General features: G+C 37.8%; 1 protein-coding gene across 1 annotated transcript in view; it reads left to right on the plus strand.

Annotated features, from left to right (window-relative positions):
• SLF2 (SMC5-SMC6 complex localization factor 2) overlaps nt 1-22,699 on the plus strand; it is a 49,018-nt gene extending 26,319 nt beyond the window's left edge. The window contains exons 12-20 of the mRNA XM_029932395.1: nt 3,403-3,505; nt 5,501-5,677; nt 7,352-7,449; nt 8,357-8,444; nt 9,692-9,823; nt 10,280-10,357; nt 13,734-13,820; nt 16,545-16,613; nt 19,412-22,699. Coding sequence (XP_029788255.1) covers nt 3,403-3,505; nt 5,501-5,677; nt 7,352-7,449; nt 8,357-8,444; nt 9,692-9,823; nt 10,280-10,357; nt 13,734-13,820; nt 16,545-16,613; nt 19,412-19,447 — 868 coding nt within the window. The 3' untranslated portion in view covers nt 19,448-22,699. The remainder of the gene's footprint in view (nt 1-3,402; nt 3,506-5,500; nt 5,678-7,351; nt 7,450-8,356; nt 8,445-9,691; nt 9,824-10,279; nt 10,358-13,733; nt 13,821-16,544; nt 16,614-19,411) is intronic.
• The last annotated feature ends 1,673 nt before the right edge of the window (nt 22,700-24,372 follow it).

Genomic DNA, 24,372 nt, shown 5'->3' on the forward strand with positions numbered 1-24,372 from the left:
CATGATCTCCCATCCGGGAGTTCTAGCCCTGTGTCAGGCTCTGTGCAAACAGCTCAGAGCCCGGAGTCTGCTTTGGATTCTGTGTCTCCCTGTCTCTTCCCCTCCCCTGCTCGTGCCCTTTCTCTCTGTCTCTCTCTCAAAAATGAATAAATGTTTAAAAAATTTTTTTAATAAAAAAGATAAACCAGACTTCATTTACAATAATAGGAAAAATATATGAAATACCTAGGAATAAACCTAAATAGAAGAGTGTGTGGTGTGTGTGTGTAAAAACATAACTAAGAGACAAAATAGAAGACCTAAATAAATGAAAGAACATACATGTTTTCAGATACCAAAACTCAACATTGTAATATAAATATGTGAGAGCTCCTGGAGTTAAGCCATAAATTTAATGCAATTGGAATGAGAAATGCCAGTCGGATATTTTGTGGGGAGGGGGAGAGTTGAAACTATACAAGTGATTCTAGAGTCATATGGAAAAAAAGAATATGATGAGAATCTTTGAGAAAGAAGATTTAAGAGGCAGGACTGGCCATACCAGATAAAAATATGGGACAAGTGCAAGGTTCAAAGCTCTTGTCAGTTGAACAAAATAAGTCCAAAATAGAACCATATAGATACTTAGTAAATACTAAAGGTGTTATTTCCACAAATGAGGAAAGAGTAGGCTGTTGAGTATCTGGTATTATACAGTATTTGGAAAACTGGGTAGCCATCTAGAAAAAATTTTTGCATCCATACCTCAGGCTAATAGAGCAAAGATTTAAATGTATCCAGTGAAACCATAAAAGTAATAGAAAAAACAAGGTTTTTATGATCCTAGGAAAGATGGTTTTATATATAAACTGACACTCAAAAGCCATAAAAAGGAAAATTAACTTATCTGACCACATTAAAAACAAATTTCCATGGCAGTGATCACTATACACAAAGTCAAAAGCCTCAAAAAGGAGTGGAAAAGAGATATATATTCATATAATTTTCCATATTCATACATATACGTATGAATGAAACAACTCCGGTTACAAAGGCTTAGTTTCAAATTAATATGAAAAAAATCAATAACCTATTAGGAAAATGGACAAAGGAATAAACTGATCATAGAAATAAAAATGATTCTTGAGCATGACAATATACTCATCTTAACTTCTGAAAGAAAGGTAATTCTTGTTACTTGGTGTATCTAAGGCCAAACTCTTACCTCTCCAGTTCCCTTTCTACTCCATACATGTTCCCTTATTGCTCAGATGTAATCTTTATAGCAAATTTTGAGATAAAGACTATATTCAATCACTTTATTTTATATAATTTTTTGACATTTATTTATTTTTAAGAGACAGGCAGAGACAGTGAATGACAATGCCCCAATGTAGGGATCGAACTCACGAATGGCAAGATCATGACCTGAGCCACAATCAACAGTCAGATGCTTAACCGACTGAGCCACCCAGGCATCCCAAACAGTTCTTTTCTTGACCCATTATTCTGTTAGATGGACAGACTTAAAATTTGAGTCACAAGTAACCTCTTTCTTTTCTACATTCCATCAGTTCTCACATCCCTGTGTTCTTCCTCTGCTCACCTCACAGCTGTTCCTTTTTTGTTCCCAGTGTCAGTCTAATTCAGATCCTCTTTTCATGCAAAAAAAAATCTCTTTTTCCCCAGGAGCTTTCTACCCCCCGATATTCTTTTCAATGTTGGAGGATTCCTTTTATGAAAGTATAGCCTTAAATTTCTATCTCCCCTGTTCTCAAACCTTTACATCATGTATTTAAGACTTGACTGTTTGACTCTGACCTATTTTCTATTTTGTTCTCCGTTTTGTTCTAACCAAAGTGATCTGCTTGCTGTTCCAATTGTGGCATTGGCTTTTCCTCATGCTGGTCTCACCTCATCGTCATTGTCTGCTCACCAAAATATTATCTGTCTCACTTGTTGAAGCACTGTTTCTAAGAGCAAGACAATATGGGGACAGATTAAATAAATCATGATATATTAATAATCATCAACACAACTACTAATAGACACATATTGCTTACTGTGTGCAGTTCTGAGGGCTTAACATGTAGTACTTCATTTCATAGTCACTCACTTTCACTCACGTTTTACAGGCAGGTCAGGCATAGGAAGGTTAAATAATTTGCCTCAGGTTATCTAGCTAAAACTGGTTAAGAAGGCACACCGCACTACCAAGCAGAGACTTTAAAATACAAGAAAGCTTTTCACTTATAGTTATGGAAGTATCTGTAAGATATAGTAAGTGAAATAAAGAGAGGTGCACAACAGAGTATATACAGTATGCTGCCATTTATGTTAAAGGGGACCGTATATTCCTATTTATTTGTATATACATAAAATGCCCATGGAAGGAAGAGTGAAAACTAGTAGTGATTGTGGAGAGGAAAGGGGGTGGCAGAAGGTCTAGACTGAGAGGCTGGTTCTGCACAGCGTACCGTGCCTTCCTAGTTTTTGAGATTTTACCGTATGAAGATACTCATTCAAAACAGTAAACAAGGGGGTCTCCTGGGTGGCTCAGTTGGTTAAGCGTCCAGCTTTGGCTCTGGTCATAACCTCATGGTTCGTGGGTTTAAGCCCTGCATGGGGCTGTGTGCCGACAGCTCAGAGCCTAGACCCTGCTTTGGATTCTGTGTCTGACTCGCTCTGCCCCTCCCCCACTCATGCTCTGTCTCTCTCTCTCTCTCTCTCAAGAAAAATAAATATTAAAAAAAAAAATTTTAATGTTTGTTAATTTTTTAGACAGAGAGAGACAGAGCACAAGCGGGGGAGGAGCAGAAAGAGATAGGGAGACACAGAATCTAAAGCAGGCTTCAGGCTCTGCCTGTTAGCACAGAGCCTGACATGGGGCTTGAACTCCTCAGCAGTGAGATCATGACCTGAGCTGAAGTCAGACGCTTACCCAACTGAGCACCCAGTTGCCCCCCTAAAAAAATTTTTATAGTAAACAAGAAAATATCTTTTGGAGGCCAAATTCTTGTGTCTCCTCCTCCACAAACCACCGATTACCTCAACCAGAATTGGGGTACTTATAAGTGCTCTCTATTCATGAGATCTTTAAATATGAGTTCTTCGTAGTCAGAGCCACCTTCTACATAGTTCTCTGACACCAGGAGCAACAAAGATAAAGATAGAAATCAGATTAGTGTTTAATTGGAAAGGAAGATAGTAAAGTGACTTGGATCTGGCATGAAGGGACTTTTGTGGGTAATCGAAATGTTCTACTTCTTGATTCTTGATTACATACATTGCTCAAAACTTAAAATGGATATATTCCTTTTATTGTTTATAAGCTACGCTTAAACAAAACTTTTCATTGTTCAGTATTTCTTAAAGTAATTATTTTGTGCCTAATTTCACATTGTTTTATTCACTTTCCAATAGTTCTGAAACACAGATGCCATTGAGAGGGAAAGGAAGTGAGGATTCCTCTTGTAAGCCAATTTTTTCAACTCTTCCTGAAACCAACATTTTAAATGTGGTTAAGGTAGGGAAAACTCTTTTTATGTCTTTAGCATAGAACTGGGACCATTTCGTTTTGTGGTTAGTTGTTTTAAAACAGAATCACTAGCATTTTACCAGTAGATTTCCAATCTCGGGAATTTCTCATTAGGAATCTTTGTATTAAACATTGTTTTTGCTGTTTTTACTTTTGTTTTAGTATTAGGAATAAAAAGGAGCTTTAGATTGAAGTTACAGAATTACTGTAGTTCTAGGAAATCTTTACCAAGTAACATATATTTATATATATATATATATATATATATATATATTTTTTTTTTTTTTTTTTTTTTTTTTTTTTTGAGAAAGAGAGAGAGACAGTATGAGCAGGGTAGGGTCAGAGAGAGGGGGAGATACAGAATCCGAAGATAAGGCTCCAGGCTCTGAGCTAGCTGTCAGCACAGAGCCCAATGTGGGGCTCAAACCTATGAACCGTGAGATCATGACCTGAGCCGAAGTTGGATGCTTAACCAACTAATCCACCCAGGCACCCCTACCAAGAAGCTTTTAGAAACCAATATTTTTTGGAAACGATTTTTAAAAATTAGGATGTATGAAAATAAAAGTTACTACTTACCATATGACTTAGTGATTAAGAATTAATAATAAGGACGCCTGGGAGACTCAGCCACTTTAGTGCATGACTCTTGATTTTGGCTCAGGTTGGGATCCCAGGGTCGTTAGACTGAGCTCCAATGCGGATTCCGCCCTGAGCACGGAGCCTCCTTAATTTGACACTTCTCCAAAGAGGACATCCAGATGGCCTACAGGCACATAAAACGATGCTCAACATCACTCATCATCAGGGAAACAAATCAAAACCACACTGAGATACCACCTCACGCCAGTCAGAGTGGCTAAAATAAACAAATGCAGAGACTATAGATGCTGGTGAGGTTGTAGAGAGATGGGCACCCTCCTACACTGTTGGTGGCAATGTAAACTGGTGCAGCCTCTCTGGAAAACAGTGTGGAGGTTCCTCAAAGAACTATCCATAGAACTTTCTTATGACCCAGCAATAGCATTGCTGGGGATTTACCCAAGAGATACAGAAATGCTGATACATAGGAGCACATGTACCCCAGTGTTCATAGCAGCAATGTCAACAATAGTCAAATCATGGAAAGAGCCTAAATGTCCATCACCTGATGAGTGGTACCCAAGAAGATGTGGTATATATACACGATGGAGTACTACATGGCAATGAGAAAGAATGACATATGGCCATTTGTAGGAAAGTGGATGGACCTTGAGGGTGTCATGCTAAGCGAAATAAGTCAGGCAGAGAAGGACAGAAACCATATGTGTGCACTCATAGGTCTAACAGGCAAACAGGAGACACCTAATGGAGGACCAGGGGGAGGGGAAGAGGGAAAGAGAGTTGGGGAGAGAGAGGGATGCAAAACTTGAGAGACTATTGAATGCTGAAAATGAACTGAGGGTTGAGGGGAAAGGGGGAGGGAGGAAAAGAGGTGGTGGTGATGGAGGGGGGCACTTGTGGGGAAGAGCACTGGGTGTTGTATGGAAAACAATTTGACAATAAAATATTATGGGAAAAAAAAAAGATGCTCCTGCACTAGCCCTTCCTCGCGCTCACTCTCTGTCTCCTCCTCTCCCCCTCCCCGCCTCCCTTCGCCCCTTTCCCCACTCAGGCAAACACACCAAGGCACACTCACTTACGCATGCTGACACTCTCTCTCTGAAAAACAGAGTAACAGTGTTCAGTCTTTTTAGTGGCTGAATCAAAGCAGCGATACTGAGCCATTTTTAAAAATCTCAAAAATGAAAATTAAAGATGAAAACACTTACCACCTAATTTAACTATTAACATGCATATTTCTTTTTGCCTTTTTTCTAGACATCTGAGGTTTTATTTTCTATAACTTCTCTTTTGCATTTTTTGTCAGAAAATTTTTGAATTTAAACTCTTCACGTAAAATATATCTCCATAAGTTGTTTTGTCTCTGCACTTGTGTCACAGTTTCTAGGCTTGTGTACATCTATACATCCAGAAGGTTACCAGGATCGTGAAATAATGTTGCTGATTTTAATGTTGTTTAAAATGAGTTTGGAGAAACAGCTGAAACAGATTCCTCTAGTGGACTTTCAGAGCCTCCTGATAAATCTGATGAAGAACATTAGAGATTGGAACACAAAGGTAACTATACTTAAAGCCTGTGTATTGGTTTTAGCGTTGGTTTTTGTGGTCTGCCATCACAATTTGACTTTCATAGTGCATACAGAATTAGTTTCTAAACAAACTTAAGATCTTTGGCAGATGAAAAATAAACTGCGGAAGGGATCTTCTTTGCTGGAACTGTATTTAAATCTATGATAACTGAACCTTCTCTAAAGCTGCAGCTGTACATTTAAGAAAAAGTATTTACTGGGAATTTACTGAAGTTCAAGCAGTAATTTAGGTACAGCTGTGAGAAACATAAGGCCTTGCCTTCATGGCAGTTTTATGCTAGTGAGAGGGTTAGATAATACAGTAGATGTAGATTATGATATCATGTCAAGTTGAAATAAAGGCTGCAAATTAAAGTAAAGCAGGATATGGGTGTAGAGAGTAGCAAGGCTGGGACGCGCTGCTGTTTCAGGTAGAGCAGCCAGGGAAGGCCAGTCTGCAAGTGACCTGAGGAGAGCCCTACGTGAAATGACGAAGCAGAGTCACACATGTAACAGAAATTTGCGTGGCACATCTGTAGCCATTTTGAGGATAAACATGTATAATTTTTGTTAGTTTTTAAAAATTCAATTTTTCAATCATTTTTGGTGGAAAATTGCAAATGGGCAAAAGTAGAGAGATGACTTTGATGAACCCCTACATGCCTATCACCCTGTTTCAACAATTAACAAGATATTATCAACCTTGTCTCATCTGTTACCCTCATCCCATACTTTCCTCCCCCACTCAGAGATTATTTTGAAGCAATTTTGTTAGACTTTAAATACTGAAATAGTTGAGGATCCCTAAAATGCAAGAAATCCCAGGTCAGGAACATGTGTGATCTTCTGCAACTCTCATTTTATACCTTTAGAAACTGGTATTTGTATTTAGATCAGTTGAGATTTAGGTTTGTGATTCTTCCAGGGAGGACTGTTTAGGTACAGATACAGGTATGGTGTAGCACAAGTGTAATTCTGATAAATGTATCTGTTTAGTCATGGAGTTTAAAATAAAATTGAGGGGGGCCGTCTGGGTGGTTCAGTCAGTTAAGCTTCTGACGTCAGCTCAGGTCATGAGCCCACTGCTCATGAGTTTGAGTCCCCCGTTGGACTCTGCCAACAGCTCGGAGCATGGAGCCTGCTTCAGATTCTGTCTCATCTCTGCCCCTTCCCTGCTCCTGCTCTGTCTCTGTCTTGGTCTGTCTGTCTGCCTTTATCTCAAATATAAAAAATATTAAAAAAAAAAAAAACAAACATAAAATTGAGAGACTCCTGAGTGGGTCATTCAGTTAGGTGTCTGACGCTGACTCAGGTCATTATCTCACGCTCTGTGAGTTTGAGCCCTGCATCAGGTTTTGGGCTGACAGCTCAGAACCTGGAGCCTGCTTCGGATTCTGTGTCTCCCTCTCTCTCTGCCCCTCCTCAGCTTGCTCTGTCTCTCTCAAATATAAATGAGCATTTAAAAAATTTTTAAATATTTAAAATAAAATTGAATCTGTGTACTGTGTATGTTCTAGCAGGTTCTAGACTCTGTGCTATTTCTAAAAATGAGTGCTCTTTTTGTCATAATACTTCCATTAGGGCAAGAAAGGATGTGGGTGATCTGTTAGATGTTTGATTCCACTGACCTGTTTGAAAAATCTTGCTCATTCTTTGTTTTCAGGTGCCTGAACTCTGTCTGGCGATAAATGAACTGTCTAGTCATCCCCACAACCTTCTGTGGTTGGTACAGCTGGTCCCTAACTGGACATCACGCGGAAGGTATTGAAAATTCAGAATTAAGTGTGAAGAAAACTTTATGTTTATATTAATGAAATGCTTTAGGGCTCTTTATTCCCTTTCCTCATTCCTTGAATATTAGATCAGTCTTTTATTTCATATTCAGCTGTGGGAAAGGGCATTGACAGCCGACTCTAATACTTAAAACATTTTTCTAATATTCTTTTTTTTTTTTAATACTTTTTATTTATTTTTGAGAGACAGAGAGAGACAGCGCGAGCAGGGGAGGGTCAGAGAGAGAGGGAGACAGAATCTGAAACCGGCTCCAGGCTCTGAGCTAGCCGCCCGCACAGAGCCCGATGGGGGGCTCGAACCCACGAACCAAGAGATCATGACCTGAGCCGAAGCCGGACGCTTAACTGACTGAGCCACCCAGACACCCCACATTTTTCTAATATTCTTGAATTTGTTTTTTTAAGTAGGCTCCACACCCAGTGTGAGGCTTGAACTCACTGCCCTGAGATTAAGAGTCATATGCTCTACAACGAAGCCAGCCAGGCACCCCATAATATTCTTTTTTAAATTTTAGCTTATCTTATAACTAAATACAGATACAGATGGCACATATGAAAATGAATGAACTGGCTTTTTTTTTTTTAGTAAAAATAAATTTGAGTAATAAAATAGGTTCCTCAGTAAATCAGCAGAGTCTAAGATAAAGGCTCTTAATGATTTGCCTGAGTTTTAGACAGTCTAACTTTTTATGTTCAGATATTTTACATGAAAATTTTACAGTTCTATTAAAGTTTATACATTTCTTGTACTGCCTTCTCTTGAAACATTAGCTATGTTTCTAATTTGAAGAGCCCCTTTTAGATCATTCATATGCTTCTCAAGCGGTGTTGATTAAAATGCATTCTTAATAAATACTTTTAAATTCTAATTCCAGGCAACTGAGACAGTGCCTCAGCCTAGTGATTATTTCAAAGCTTTTGGGTGAGAAACATGAAGATATCCCTAATGCCAATAATCTTCAGGTATAAATAATATTTTTGCTTTCTTTTCACAAATGGGAAAGATATTGGGGTAGGTATAGGGAAAATTGCCATTTCTTAGGTTAAAAGTTCTGGGGGTTAAATCTCAAGTCTCAGGCATAACACTGTAATCTTTAGAATGGTACGTAACTAATGAGATCCATTACGTGGAGATGATATCATATCCAATACCATATAGGATGGTTGTGAACAATTAGATGAATTAATGTGTGGATACTGCTCGGAAAGTCGTAATGTGCTATATAAATATGGCTATTTCATTCCACCTTGTCAAGATTAGCTGTTTTATCACAAGATCAGAAGTTGCAAAACTACTATACATTAATTGCATCTTGTCCCTGTTTTAATATTAGTCTTTACGTTGCAGAGCTTAAACATGGTTGGCCTCTAGTACTTGTACTAGTACTAGTACGTGAATATATCACGTATATGTGAGTGGGTTTAAACGCGTCCATTGGAATCTCCACCAACAGGCCCTGAAAGCTTTTTATAAATATTAATAGCACTAAGGGGGCTACAGGGGTACACATAAGTTGGAATTTTAAAACTCAATGTATAGCTTGATCTCGATGTGTTCTTGTGTCAACTGCAATTCAATGTAAGATTCTCTATTCTCTACTAGGTCCCAGGGATAAAAAAATGAATTAGATAGAGACTCTACCCTTAAAAACATAATCTAGGTTGGAACAAAATAAACCAGTCTTTGTGATTCAGTGTAGTAAGAACAATGATAGAAGTATGCGCAGAGTGCTAAGGGACGTGGAGATTGAAAGGGATAAGGGAGTTCAGGTAGATTTGATCCCAGATCTGTGGGGACCATTTCTGAGCCAGCAGGCAAATAGCTCTCAATCCTTTCAGTGATATTTACTTCCTTCAATGGAGACGACTTTTCAGAATTTAGTGACTTCTCACAGGGAGGTTCAACTTTGCTGACTTTGAAATAATTTCACAGAGAAAGCATTCTTTTTGGCCTCTATTGTAATGCCATTTGTTCTCCTCCTCAAGCTTTTATCCTCAATTACAAATACTGAACCTTTTAATGTAAAATACATTTTCAGCAATTGAGGACTTTTAAGTAAAGGGGAATTGGTTTCACTGGACTATGAAGAAAGCTAAAGAGGCAAAATTAGAGAAGTCCAAATGAACAGAGGACCACTGACAAAAAGTAGACTGGGAAAGAGCAACTGTATTGCTTCATATTGTTCTGTTTCTCTTCTTTCTGTTGATAGATATCGGTCCTACATCGCTATCTTGTGCAAATGAAACCTTCTGATTTGTTGAAGAAAATGGTCTTGAAGAAAAGGGCTGAACAACCAAATGGCACTATTGATGATAGCCTTCATATGGAGCTTGAAAAGCAGGTATCCAGGCTAGCTCATCTCAAAAGAGTACATATGAGCATGACTGATGCCAATTTCTTAACTACAGATTGACAGCATAGGCATTTCTGGATTTAGAGACTTAGATACATTCTAGCAAACACAGTTAAAAAGTACATGATATTTTTTACTTTTTGTTGTTATAAAACTCCAGTAATCTTGAGAATTGAGGTTAAAAGATGGTGGTTTGTAATTTAATACTAGGAGTATTTTTTGTAATACTTTTCCTAGGGCAATTGTGAGATGCTAGCTAAAAGGAACGCACTTGAGCTAGAAGTCAGGAAGCCTAGGCTAAGTGGTTGGCTTTTCCCTACTTACCAGCTCAATTAACTTTAGCAAATTCTTAATCCTTCCTGGGAAACTCTCCTAATTTGTAAACTGGGATGATATCTATGCTAGATAATTCATGGGTGTTTGTTTTATTTATTTCTCTAACAGGCATATTATCTGACCTACATTCTTCTTCATTTAGTTGGTGAAGTTAGTTGTTCTCATTCTTTCTCTTCTGGACAACGGGTAGGTAGTTTTTAGTGCCATTTTGTTTTTAATTAGTGTCACTTGATGGAATGAATGAACATTCTTTGTATAGGAGAAAACTTGGTAAAAGTTAACTTTGAGTTTACTATAGAAATCCCAGTGTACACCAAAGAGAGAAGAGTAATAGTAACTTTGCAACCATATCATTGACAAGAATTATTTGTCAGCACATGTTAGTTCTGTTTATTGGAGTGTGATTTAACCATCATAACTTGACAACAATGTAATACATTAATAACAGAATCAGGGTCACCAAATGGGCCAGCTCTAAGCTGGTTTCTTCCAGTGTCTTCTCCCACTACTCGTTTTTGTTTTTAGAAATAATATTTGCCTTCAGAATTAAACTGATAGTAAGTCAAGCTACTTTAGATATGCATTTCTTAATTATCCCCCCACGTTAAAATTTTCATTTTGAATTATTCTGTTCTTCCCTTATTACCATAATCTGTACTTCTGGGGAAAAGTTCCTGTTTAAGTCCTCATGTTTCATACTCTAGGTATTCCAACCTGTTTTTTATTTATTTACTTTTTGTAATGTTTATTTTTTTATTTTGGGGGGAGAGAGAGAGCGAGCACATTTGAGTGGGGGAAGGGCAGAGATTAGGAGAGTCTAAGAAGCGGATCCAGGCTGACAGCAGAGAGCCCAGTGTGGGGCTTGAATTGCAAAAGTCAGATACTTAACCAGCTGAGCCAGGCAGGCGCCCCTTCCAACCTGTTTTAAGACTTAACGTCTCCTTAGTCATTGTGAAAAGGACACAAGACAGTTCATGTGGGGTTTTTTTGGGTTTTGTTGTTTTGCTTTTCGGTTTTTTTTTTTTTTTTAAGTAGACACACAGTGTTGCATTAGTTTCAGATGTAGGACATGGTGATTTGACAAGTTTATGTATTGTGCTGTGCTCACCACAAGTGTAGCTATCATCTGTCACCATGTAGTGCCATTACAGTACCTTTAACTATGTTCCCTCTGCTGTGCCTTTTATCCCCATGTATTCATTCCTTAACTTGAAACCTTTATCTCCCACTCGCCTTCAACCGTTTTGCCCATCCTCTTACCTCTCCTACCTCTGACAACCATTAGTTTGTTTGCTGTATTTATAAGTCTGTTTCTGCTTTTTTTTTTAATTCATTTGTTATGTTTTTTAGGTTTAATGTATAAGTGAAATCATACAGTATTTGTCTTCCTTTGTGTGACTGATTTCACTTAGCATAATACCCTCTAGGTCCATCCATTGGTCTCAGATGGCAAGATACCATTCCTTTTTTATGGCTGAGTACTATTCCATTGTGTATATATATCACATTTTCTTTATCCATTTATCTGTCACTGGACACTTGAGTTGCTTCTATTCTTGGCTATTGTAAGTAATGCTGCAGTAAACATAGGGGTTCATTTTTTCCCTCCAAACTAGTGTTTTTGGGAGTGCCTGAGTGGCTCAGTCGTTAAGTGTCAAATTCTTGATTTCAGCTCAGGTCATGATTTCGTGCTGGGCATGCAGCCTGCTTAGGACTCTTTCTCTCCCTCTCCCACTCTCCTGCTTGTGTGTCCACTCTCTCAAAAAAAAAAAACCACACAATTAACAAATTTGTGTTTTTGTTTTTTTGGTAAATACCCAGTAATGGAATAAGTGAATAATATGGTATTTCTATATAATTTTTTGAGGAACCTCCATACTGTTTTCCACAGTGGCCACACCACTTCATAGTCTTGCCAGTGTCACATGAGAGTTCCTTTTTCTACACATTCTTGCCAGCACTTGTTTTTTCTTGTCTTTTAAGTCTAGCCATTATGACGAGTGTAAAGTGATGTCACACTGTGGTTTTGATTGGCATTACCTTGACAATTAATGAGACTCAGCATTTTTTCATGTACCTATTTGCTGTATGTTGTCTTTAGAAAAATGCCTGTTTAGGTATTCTGCCCACTTGTAATTGTATCATTTCTCCATGCTTTTATGTTTTGAATACCAACCCCTTATCAAATATATCATTTGCAAATATCTTCTCCAAGTCCATAGATTGCCTTTTCATTTTGTTGATGATTTCCTTCTTTATGCAGTGAGTGGTTCATGAAATTGTAGAAACACTATTGCACATAGAATTCTGTTTGGTCTCCTGGTTGGAATCTATTTGTCACGTATCTGTATTGTTCTTATATGGTCTTCACATTTTTTAAATTATTTTTTTCTGATTAAAAGCAATGATTATTGTCTAAAAGTTCAATGATTTTAAAGCTGTGTAAGGTTAAAAGTGAAAGACTTCTATAATCCAGTGCCATCCTATAAATTTCTCCATAATTTGCATATACTAACTTTAACAAAAAATGGAGTCCTACTATTCATATTTGCAACTTTTTTTTTGCCTTAAGATATTAGCACTTCTGTCTAATGACTGTAGTATTTCAAAACCTTTTTGATGAACATTATACTCTTTGTGATTCCACCTTTACTTACATGATCATGCTAATTTGTAGATCTCTACCAACCTATACAAGCATTTCTATAGGATAAATTACTAGAACTAGAATTGCTAGATCTAAGATTGTAAATTTTTCAAATTTTAATTAAGAACCCATTTACATTCTCACCTTTTTTTTTTTTCGGTGGCCCCCTCCCTCCCCTCACATTCTCACCTTAGTATATCCAGGTTTACTGTATGTATGACAATGACTGTTTTGGACTGTACACTTTTAAAACTTAAGACACTTAATTTTTCAAGAAAGTACTTTGGTTTTTTTTTAACATTTATTTTATTTTTGAGAGAGAGAAAGACACAGAACATGAGGGGGGCACGGTCAGAGAGAGAGGGAGACACAGAAGCAGAAGCAGGCTCCAGGCTCTGAGCTGTCAGCACAGAGCCTGAAGCAGGGCTCCAACCCGCGAACTGTGAGATCATGACCTGAGCTGAAGTCGGCCGCCCAACTGACTGAGCCACCCAGGCGCCCCCAAGAAAGTACTTTTAAAGCTTGTTTTGTTGATAGAGAAAAAGTAAGTTAGCTGTCATTTGAATATTCAATTACAGAATGTGTTAAAAAAAAAAAAAAGGACTCTAAATTTCTGAGCATTACTTCACAGTCTGAGCTCTAGCATTAATTTTTCATTAATGTAGCTTACTATACAGCAAAACAACTTTGATTTTTGTGTATATTTTTATGTCAACCTGGAGTAAATCTTAATAGTCTTACTGTGGTGGCAGTTGTTATTTCACCAATATGACTGCTATAAAGTTGGATGGTTAACATCAAAAATCGCTCACTGGAGAATTACAGGTTTTTAAATGGTTTTGTTCTAACAGCATAATCTTTTTGTTAATTTGCGATGCCTCAGTTGTTTTCATTCCTCATGTTTGTTTTGCACAGAAACACTTTGTGCATCTCTGTGGGGCCTTGGAAAAGCACGTTAAGTGTGATATTAGGGAAGATGCAAGACTGTTTTACAGAACTAAGGTAAGTGTGTTTTTCAAAGAATCATTAGGTTTTGTTGTTGGTTAACCTTGATTATGTTAATATTTGAGGAAAAGAAACATATATAGCATATAAGCCTTTCTTTAAAAAAATAACATGAGAAATATGACCTTCTCCTTTAATAACAGAAGTCAGCTTCTACTAAGAACTGCTAACTAGATTAAAAATGAGAGGAAGGGCGCCTGGCCGGCTCCGCCCTTAGAGCACGCAACTCTTAATCTCGGGGTCGTAAATTTGAGCCCCTCATTGGGTGTAGAAATTGCTTTTCTTTTAAAGTTTGTTTGTTTTTGAGTGAGAGAAAGCAGGGGAGGGTCAGAGAAAAAGTAAGAGAGGATCCCTGGCAGAACCCAACGAGGGGCTCAAACTCATGAATGGCAATATCATGACCTGAGACAAAATCAAGAGTCAGATGCTTAACCAGCAGCTATGCAGATGCCCCAGTTGCAGAGATTACTTTTAAAAAGTGAAAGGGAAAAAAAATCTCAAAACAAATACATTTTTCCTCTTACTGTACTCTATTCTAAAGCTCTTGACAACAAAGGAGAAAATTCTTCCAGTTGTAATGAAATTTACTAGCTTTTTTCCTCTTGTGCAACTTAAGACTTTTATGTGTGAGTTTCAAGGGTTAAAAGCATTGTTTAAATAAATATGTAAATTTTAAAAGTGGTTCTGAAATTTTGTGATGTTAAAAATTTTTCTTCATAGAGAAGAAGTAGGTTAGCTGTTGTTCTTTGAATGTTCCATTAGCGGATATATTAAAAAGGATTCTTCAGATTTCCCAGCTCTACGTCACCCAGTCTGAGCTCTAGGATGGAAATGGTTCAGCAGTAAGCTAGCTCATAAGGTTTTTTCTTAAAACTTTAGTATATTCAAAGACAGTAGAAAAGCAGAATATTATAATGGAGTTAGGAAAGCAACCTTAGTATTAATGAACTGATTAGACAGTTTTTTCCTGAAACAAAAATAAGTAACACTTTTTTAAAAAGCTTTTTCTTAAGGGTTTTTTCATTCCAAGTCATCTTTTAGCATTTGTGATATAAAGCTGATTCTTTTTTGCCACTGTGTTTAGATAAGTCATTAAAATGTGAAGTTTCAGCTTTGTAACTTTATATCTTACATTAGTTAGCTGTAAAGGTTAGTCATTTCAACAATGCCTATTTGGATTTAGTATGTGTATTTATTTTAGTAGATTTAAGTTAAGTAGAAAGATGAGCAACTAATGAAGTTGTATCAGATTGCAGATTTGCAGAACTCTGTAGGGGTAGCTCTTTGCCTTAGAGTGGAAACCATAGTTTCAGAGAAGCACATTCTTTTAAACATGGACTCAAGTTACTGGCCTGTAGAACTTGGTGGTAGTGGCTGCTGCTGACAGATGTGCTGAAAGCAGACCACCCATGGTTTTTGTTTCTTAAAACCACAAGGGTCAGAATACACTGGTCCCAGGGTTTCTCTTTCTTAAGAATGGAGAGAGCACAAATCTATGGAAATTGCTTCAGGGGATGGTTGTGCTGAGAAATTGCCTCTTCACAACCTGTAATAGAAAAGGTGGTGATTGTTTTGGAGAAACCGAATCTGCCAAACTCTGAAGGGATGGGGGAAAGCAGACCTTTTAATTTACTTTACAAACTTAAAGCAGCTATAAAATTCCTGACTTGTTTAAAACATTTTTCTCAAGCAATTCTGTTTAAGAGCTAATTGAGAATCTCTAGAGTGGTGGAAAAGTTTATCAGTCTTACTAAACCTTCAAATGTAGGAATATACTTGGTATTTAAAGAGGATTCACAGTGGCGACCCGAGGGTGGTTCAATTGGCTAAGCATCTGAATTCAGCTTGTCTCAGGTCGTGATCTCATGATGTGAGTTTGAGCCCCGCATCAGGCTTCTGCTATCAGCACAGAACCTGCTTCAGATCCTCACTCTCCTTTCTCTGCTAGGGTGTGCTCACACACGCTCTCTTTCTCTCTCTTTAAAAAATAAATAAACATTTAAAAAATAATAGTAGGGGCACCTGGGTGGCTCAGTCAGCTAACTCGACGTGGGTTCAAGCCCTGCATCAGGCTCTGTGCTGATAGCTCAGAACCTGGAGCCTACTTCATATTCTGTGTCTCCCTTTCTCTCTCTGCCCTTCCCATCTTGTCCTCTGTCTTTCTCTCTCAAAAATGAGTAAACACTAAAAAATTTTAAGAAAAAAATTAATAATAATAAAGAGGATTCATAGTACTTTGCAGAAACCTAGAGAGGCATAACAATGAAACTTGGATCTTCTGATAATGTAGAAAGGGGCAAATGACCATCGTTTTTGCAGCCTTGAGTCTTTCAAATAGAAGTTGGAATGTCAGGAAACAGCCAAAGCCTTAGGGCCTATAACTAAGTCCACACTTAGTGGGTGTTCAAAAGCCAGCATGTTGAAAGTATGAAGTGTCTTGAAGGCAGGGAATATGTTTTTCTCTGGATGATCTTTAATTACTAATGGGAAAATAGAGTCCAAAGGAAGCATTCAGTAATTTAGATGATAGTGATCAAGAAAAGTCTTAATCACTATGATTTGAAAACCAGAAGTTGAGTAGTTTATTTTCTCTTTTTTGGCAAAATTAAATTGAATTATTGGGTGTGGGCCTGTCATAACTATCAGGTAATTTGTATAAAACATTAAATTGACTTACGGATGTTTTGATCTGATCCTCTCTCCCCTTTTTGGTGTTTTAAGGTAAAAGACCTGGTTGCCAGGATACATGGAAAATGGCAGGAAATAATCCAGAACTGTCGGCCTACTCAGGTGTCATTTTATTAAACAATTTTATTTTATTCTTAGTAGTTTTGCTAAATGGTATTTCTTCATACTGTTCGGAAAAAATATGACAGAACACTTGCTTTCAGGTATCTTAAGATAAACTGAAAACTCCCGTATAATAGTTTGTGTATGGTTTTTAGTTTTTGTTTGCTTTATATTAATTTATTTCCAGAGATGATTGAGCCCATTTTAAAATGTTACATTGCATCAAATGGAGGTTATTTCCTGAGGAACATTTTTCTTTACAGCTTTATTGAGATAAAATTCTCATACCATACATTCACTCATTTAAAGTGGTCTCTAGTATGTGTATAGAGTTGTGTAACCATCACTACCGAATTTTAATGTACTTTTTTGTACCTCCAGAAAGAAATCCCAGCACCCGTTAAGTCACTGTCCATTCCCCACCACCTGCATTTCTATCCCCCACCTCCCCAAGCCTTAAGATCACCACTGCTCTTTCTGTCTGTGTAGATTTGCCTATTCTTTACAGTCATCAAAGTGAAATGGTATCCTGTGTGGTCTTTTATGACTGGCTTCTCTCACAACACGTTAGGTGAATCCATGTTGTACCACATATGTCCTTTCTGTTCCCAAATAATATCCCATTGTATGGATATATCTCATTTGATTTATCCATTTATTAGATGGACGTTTGAGTTGTTTCCACTTCCTGGCTATTCTGAATAATACTTCTATGAGTACCTTTACACGGGTTTTTGTATTAACATATGTTTTCAAATGAAAAGATTTGGGAGTGTAATTGCTGGGTCGTATGGCAATTCTGTGTTAAAACGTTTTGAGGAATTGCCAGACTGTTTTCCAAAGTGGCTGCACCATTCTGCATTCCTTCCAGAATGTATGAGGTTTCTAAATTCTCCACATTCTTGCTGACCCTTGTTATTATCTGTTGTTTTTTATCATGGCCATAGTAAAGTGTTGTAGTAGAATCTCCTTGTGGTTTTGATTCACGTTTCCCTAATGACTAATGATGTCGAAGTTGAGCATTGTTTCATATGCTTGTTCATTCATGTTGCTTCTTTGGAGAAATGTCTGTTGAAATTCTTTGCTTATTTTTTAATTGGTTTATCTTTTTATTATTGAAATGTAAGAATTCTCCATCTGTTTTGGGGCACCTGGATGGTTCAGTTGGTTAAGTGTCCAACTCTTGATTTCGGCTTAGATCATGATCTTAATGGCTCATGAGTTTGAGCCACTCGTGGGGCTTTGCACTGACGGAACAGAGCATGCTTGGGATCCTCTCTCTCTGCCCCTCTCCCTGGCTCATTCTCTTCTTTCTCAAATAAATAAATAAACTTTAAAAAATTGTATAGGGTGTCTGGGTGGTTCAGTTGGTTAAATGTCCAACTCTCAGTTTCGGCTTAGGTCATGATCTCATTTTCTGAGTCTGAGCCCCGCATCGGGCTCTTCGCTGACAGTGCAGAGCCTGCTTGGGTTTTCTCTCCCTCTTCCTCTCGCTCTACCCCTCCCCTGCTCACTCTGTCTCTGTCTCCCCCAAAAATAAAGAAATAGACTTATAAATTTGAAAAAAAGAATTCTCCATTTGTTCCAAAGACAAATCCCTTATTAAAGTATATAATTTGCAGATATACTCCCCAATTCGGTATGTTGTCTTTTCATTGCCTTGATGGTATCATTTGTTAGAACAAAAGTTAACTTTAACTGTGATGAGATCCAGTTTTATTTATTATTTTTCCTTTTGTTACTTAGGCTTTTAGTGTCATATCTAAGGGGACTTTGCTTAAGACAGGCATTGTTTAAGCACCTGGTATTAAATTTGCCATACTATAAATTTTCATTTTACAAACTAATATGTTGTTGTCTAAAATGATGCTTCTCAGGGCACCTGGGTGGCTCAGTTGGTTGAGCATCTAACTCTTGATTTTGGCTCCAGTCATGATCTCATGGTTCGAGGAATCAGGCCCCGCTAGGGGCCCTGCACTGATGGCGTGGAGCCTGCTTAAGATTTTCTCTCTCTCTCCCTTCCTCTCTCTTTGCCTCTGCCCCACTTGTGCACACATGCTTTCTCTCTCTCAAAATAAACATTTTTTAATATGTTAAAAATAAATAAAAATATGGTTTCTCAAATTTTAATGTGCACAGGCATCAATTTGTTGAAATCCAGATTTTGATTTGATAGGTCTGGAGTGGGACCTGAGAGATGCTTATTTCTAACAAGTTCTCAGATTGATGGCGATGCTGCTGGTCCAGGGACCATAATTACAGTAGATAAGATTTAGCAGTTGATATATTTTATATCAAAGCAACAGAACAGTGAAGATTAAGAAAAGTAATCTCAGTATTTTGTATTTTGACTCTTTTGCTACAGTTGCGCTTCTTAGGATATGCATGCTCTTTTAGAGAAGGCTTTGAGAAATCTAAAGCTAATGTTTTGTTGTTTCAGTTTCTAATCTCAAAAGATTTTAGGCTGGCCACCTTTGCTAATGTGGAATTAAAACAAAAGAATTTAATACCAAAACGTTTTTCCCCAAAACTTTTATATTAGCCTGACATTACTTAATTTTCTTAAATGTGATCCTCCACTCGTGTGTTGGTGAGGAAAACATCTTGCTTTTATTTTATACTTTTTTGTTAGATCACAAAATGTGAAAATTGATTACTATAAATTGTCAGGGAAATGTACAATATAAACATTTTATTGCTTCCTTTATGAAAAACCTGGATGATTAGTAGCTTTATAAGGATTAATCCGCAATCTGACTTTACTTTATCCTGATTTTTTTCCCCTTTCCCTTTTCTAGGGGCAGCTTCATGACTTCTGGGTACCAGATTCTTAACAGGAGTTGAAGCAGCAAAAATATGAACTAAGAGAAATTCAACAATAGTTTTTCCTAGAGGACTAGAAAGAATACTACAGACTCCAGTGGAATGCTTAGGAATGTGCTGTAATGTGCCACTTGAGTATCTAGTATGGATCTGGTAATAAAGAACTTGCCATTTCTGAAGCAGATATGAAACGTGATCTGCTTAATTTTAAGGCAACTGGCCTTTTAAAAAGAGCAGAACCTATAACAAAAGGGGAGGGGTAGAAGCGGCTAATAGTTGCATGTCTAATCTGCTCCCGTTAATTTCTCTTGTTAACTTGTAAGCCAGTTATCGTTTTATTATTATTATTGTAATTATGGCACTTGGATAACCACGGGAAATATGTCAGGAAGGGTTTGGACCAACTTGAGTAGTTGGACATGGAAATCAAGACCAAGTTCCAGTTGAGTTTAAGTTTCCCTTGGTTATTTTAGGACTCAAAAAGAAATCTTAGAATTGAGTTTAATAACAAAAAGAATAAATCTTTTCTGTAACTCCTATAAACCACAGGGAGATTTCAATCCATACATTTTCCTTCACTATTCAAGATTATAAATCTGTTAGGTTTTTAAAATACATTTAAAGAGTTGAGAAACATAAATTTGGTATATTGTTACATCCCCCTTAAGGGGAAGAGGTTAAGCTATAAAATAGTATCTCTGTTTTTATGCCAAAACATTCATATGCAGTTTGTTTTGGATTCCTTTTAAGTGTATATATATTTTTTAAATACTGGTTAAAACTTAGAATCTTGACTAAATCTTAGAATTCTGGCCCTTGGTTAGCTATATTACAGAAGTCTTTATTATAGGAGCTTAACGATCTAGACAAGTTTCCAAAAACCTTACTTTCATGAGTATGTAAGCTTGGTAGAGTCTTGGATGGGGTTTATTCTTTGGAATGTTGCACACGTGTGTGTGTGTGTGCGTGCACGTGTGTGTGCTTGTATTTTAAAGTTGTTGCACTTGAAAACCACAGCTGCTCTAAATTCTTAAACACTGGAAAGCCATCCTTTGGTTTAAATGGTGGAGGGTTAGTAGAAGTGCACATGCTGGTCTTAGCCCAAGGGCCCTTTGAAGCCTTTGATAGTAAATAGACTCTTACTAGCTAACTGAAAAATTCTTTTGTTGATTGAGTGTCCTTTTAGGGGGGGTTGTTTCTTGAATGAAAATGCCAACTTTTTTCTTTCAATGTTGACTTGGATGACACTGCTTTCCTCAGCATTCTCATGTCTCCGGTTGCGGGGAGGAAGGACGTTGGAGAAGAAGAGAATTGGACTGGGAATTTATGATTTGAGAGGGTAGAAAATAAATTTTGGAAAAATAACTTTCTACCTCTAAATTGAGGCTTAGGAGTAAAAAGCATTTTATCTTAAATTTATCATTTACAATAGTATAAATAACTTTTGAGCCCATGTCAAGCATTGAGCAGTTAGAGATTTTATAGGGAAGACGTAGTGGATCCATTTCCCAAGAACCCCAGCTGAAAGAGGCTCCAAGAGTCCGACCAACAAAAGTTTTATTCTGTGTTGAGTTTACTGGTAAGAATATTATCTTGATACTACCTCTCAAGGGTATTATTAGAAAATGCCACTTACGGTTAATGAGATAGATACAAAGAGTTCTATTTGACAGAAGCTTGAAACTCTGGCATCTATCTGCCCAACAATGGGGGCTTTCACCCTTTGTAATTTAATACTTTGTAGATACATTATTTGTGTGAATTTTATAAGTGTTCATATTTTTCTCATTTTGCATTGTGTAAAGTGTACAAAATCTCAAAGTATAAAATACTGCTTATATTGCTTGTAATTACAGTGTGTAAATATTTTCTAATTGTGTACATTGACGGGGGGACGAGTGGGTTATTCAGGTTTTTTTTTAAGTGACCCTTTTGTATTGCAGTTTCAACAGATAACTGCTCATCAAATTTAAAGCCACTTTGATACATTTTTATTTAGCTGTTCCAATAAGAAAAGCCTCTATTTTAAATTGCCTTTCCTCATTAGAGAAAAATACTTCATCTGTCCCTTTAAAAATGGCCAGACATCGGTTTGGGCCCTTGTATTTATGACTCTGGTTAGAGATCTCCGTCTCCAGGTCATACTCCAGTCAGTATTTGCATTGGGTTCTCATACAAATTCTGTGATTCTCTTTTAGCACAAGTAGCCCATGACTTTTCTCCCAAATCAAGTATTATCCTTCTCCCTTTTAAGTCCCCATATTTTGTCTCCCTCCTGCTATTGTTGCCCAGCAAATGGGATGGTAGTGGGAGAGAAAATGTTCATTGCACAGAGAATGTCAGGCCACTTTTGGGACTTGGCCAAACAAAGCTTGCACTGAGTGGTGGTGTGTTTGGCAGTATTGCTGTGCCAAAAATAATCTTGTCTAATTTTCTGGAAATGTATGTCAAACTTATTACCCTTATTGCAAGCTAAAAATTAAGGGACTTGTAAGTGTTTATGCTTTTGTGTGTAACTGTTTGCTTTTTCTAAACTGTTTTTCTTGTTACTGGAAAATATAATTCTATTAGTTTTATCATGTTAAGTGAAGAGGCTCTCCGTGCACAAAACGCATCTGTGTAGCAGTAAAGTAACAGCATTTTTACATTTCCTATCTCCTGATGGCAGTGGTGCCTTTGTCACTTTTGGAGGGCTGGCATTTGGTTTTGTTTTACAGTACAAATAATAGCTTGCTTTTGACTTCACAAAAATCTCCCCAGATGTAAAAGAGAGATAAAGGCGTGTTGTCATCCAGGCTCAGAGCATTTGCATTTTTTATTTCTATCAAAACAAGTATAGTTGGTGGGGACTGGCCAGTAATAATGTGTGGAGTCTTTAAACCAAGGGTAATTTTTAAATTTAAAGATAAAAAATTTAAGAGGTGACCCATTAACGAGTGACTGAGTTGAAAAATTAGGGAAGGGACTGTCCTGGTTGGTCTCTAAGGAGGCAGGATCAGGGTCCCAGAGGCTGGGCATGTAGAGCATGGTCTATGGTTGGGACTTCTTACTCAGTAACAGTGTTGGTGCACCTCATCATCTGTGCGTTTGTTTTCTCTGGGCAGTCCTGTCAGCGGGGTAATCCACCAGCTCTTGGGCAGTTTACAAGTAAATGCAGATTTCTTTTCTCTCTTTTTTTTTTTTTAAAGACTTTTTTTTACTACATCTTGTTTAAGTCCCATGAATGTATGTGTGTGTTAATTAAAAACGCTTTTTCTCAGTTTGAACGTGTGTTTGGTAATATTTGGGAGTGGGGAATGGCTAAGTGTCTGGAATGTCCTCTTTCTTCCCTGCCCCATCCCTTATTTTTTAAACTGATTTTTTCTCCCTCTTGCTTTGGATTCTTCACTCTGTTTTTTAGCTTAATGTCTCCTGTTTCTGGAAGACATAAAGCTATAGTTTTACACAGTTCACTTTCACATAACCCACTTAATAACGTGCTGCCTGCTTTGCAGTCAGCAATTCCGTAATCTTATTCTTCAATTACCTCATTCATGGGGTTCATCAACAACTATTGCATACCTACCACATGCCAGGCACTCCTGAGGATTTGGTGGTGAACAGCACAGAGCTCTCCTGAATCTTACCTTCTGGTATCCAGGTGGAAATACTTTGGTACTCGGCAAAGAGGACCGAAAAGGAACACCACTGGCCTGGCTCTCTTGTTCTAGAGCCTCGGCAAAGAAAGGAGAAGCCATACAATGCAGAGGCAGGGCTCAGGACCACCTCCAACCTGCCAGGCAGATAGGCTGTGGATATGCCAGCTGAAGGAGGGGGGGCACAGGTTGACAACCCCTCACAGGAGAAACTGTTAGAACTCATAGAGGGGTTACCAGAGGCCTCAGGTTCCAGAACCATGCCAGTGTTTTTTTCTGTCTTCTGAAAGCTGGTTTGGAAACCACTTGTGAGCATTTTGGAGGTGGGGGAGTGACAGCCAGGCAAAAGCACAGGCATTGCCTGAAGTATGTGGAGACGGGCCATACAGCCTTGTGCAAGTTAAGAGCCTTGACCTTTACCTTAGTCCTGACCTCAGATCCCACATTGACCATGCCAACCCTTTGATCTTTGTCAAGTTACTTAACCTGTCTGAACTTTCATTTCTTCATCTGTTGAAAGGAATAATGATTATCTCAGAACCTGTGAGGATTAAGTAAACTAATGCATGAAAAGTACTTACCAAGGTGTCTGACATATATGCTAAATATTATTATTTAGCTCTAATTCAAAGCTCTTCTCAAATGACCGCTAAAATTGAACTTAAGGCACTTGGGTGGGGGGAGTTCACTGACATCTAAGCAAACCATATCTTAAAATTGTAGTGTGGGTGTGCTCTGTGCCTTCTCACAGCCAGTTCCAGAGGCTTCTCTGTCCATCTCTGTTTCTACTGGTTAAAATACACACACACACGTACCTTATATATATATATATATATATATATATATATATATATATATATATATATATATACACATTATGCAAAAACATTATATATATAAGGTTTGTGACATTTTTCAGGACTCCGCATACTAATACTGAGAAGGAGTGGTGGGTGGTGATTTTCCAGCATTTGTGGACATGTCCTGACGCTCCCTTTTCCTTGCTAACCATTTCTCAGGCTGGAGTCAAGAGAGGGCAAACCAGAAGGCCCAGCTTTGGGTCTGACTCCAAGACGACTGGCTGGGAGGAAAACGTAACAGGCAGAACAGGCTCCTGAGGCACAGTGGAACAGTGAGACTACAGCCTTGTGCCCTGGTGACAGTCCTTACCGAAGAATCACCTCAGCTGTATATATGGCCAAAATAGCCTGCCACCTAAAGGGAGAGTGCTGGGCAAACCAGAGGTGGAGATGGCAAAGCAGGAACAGAAATGCTGCCACAGTAAACAGGAAGCGGGACAA

Source organism: Suricata suricatta, chromosome 2 (genome assembly GCF_006229205.1).
Source record: "Suricata suricatta isolate VVHF042 chromosome 2, meerkat_22Aug2017_6uvM2_HiC, whole genome shotgun sequence".
Classification (NCBI taxonomy): domain Eukaryota; kingdom Metazoa; phylum Chordata; class Mammalia; order Carnivora; family Herpestidae; genus Suricata; species Suricata suricatta.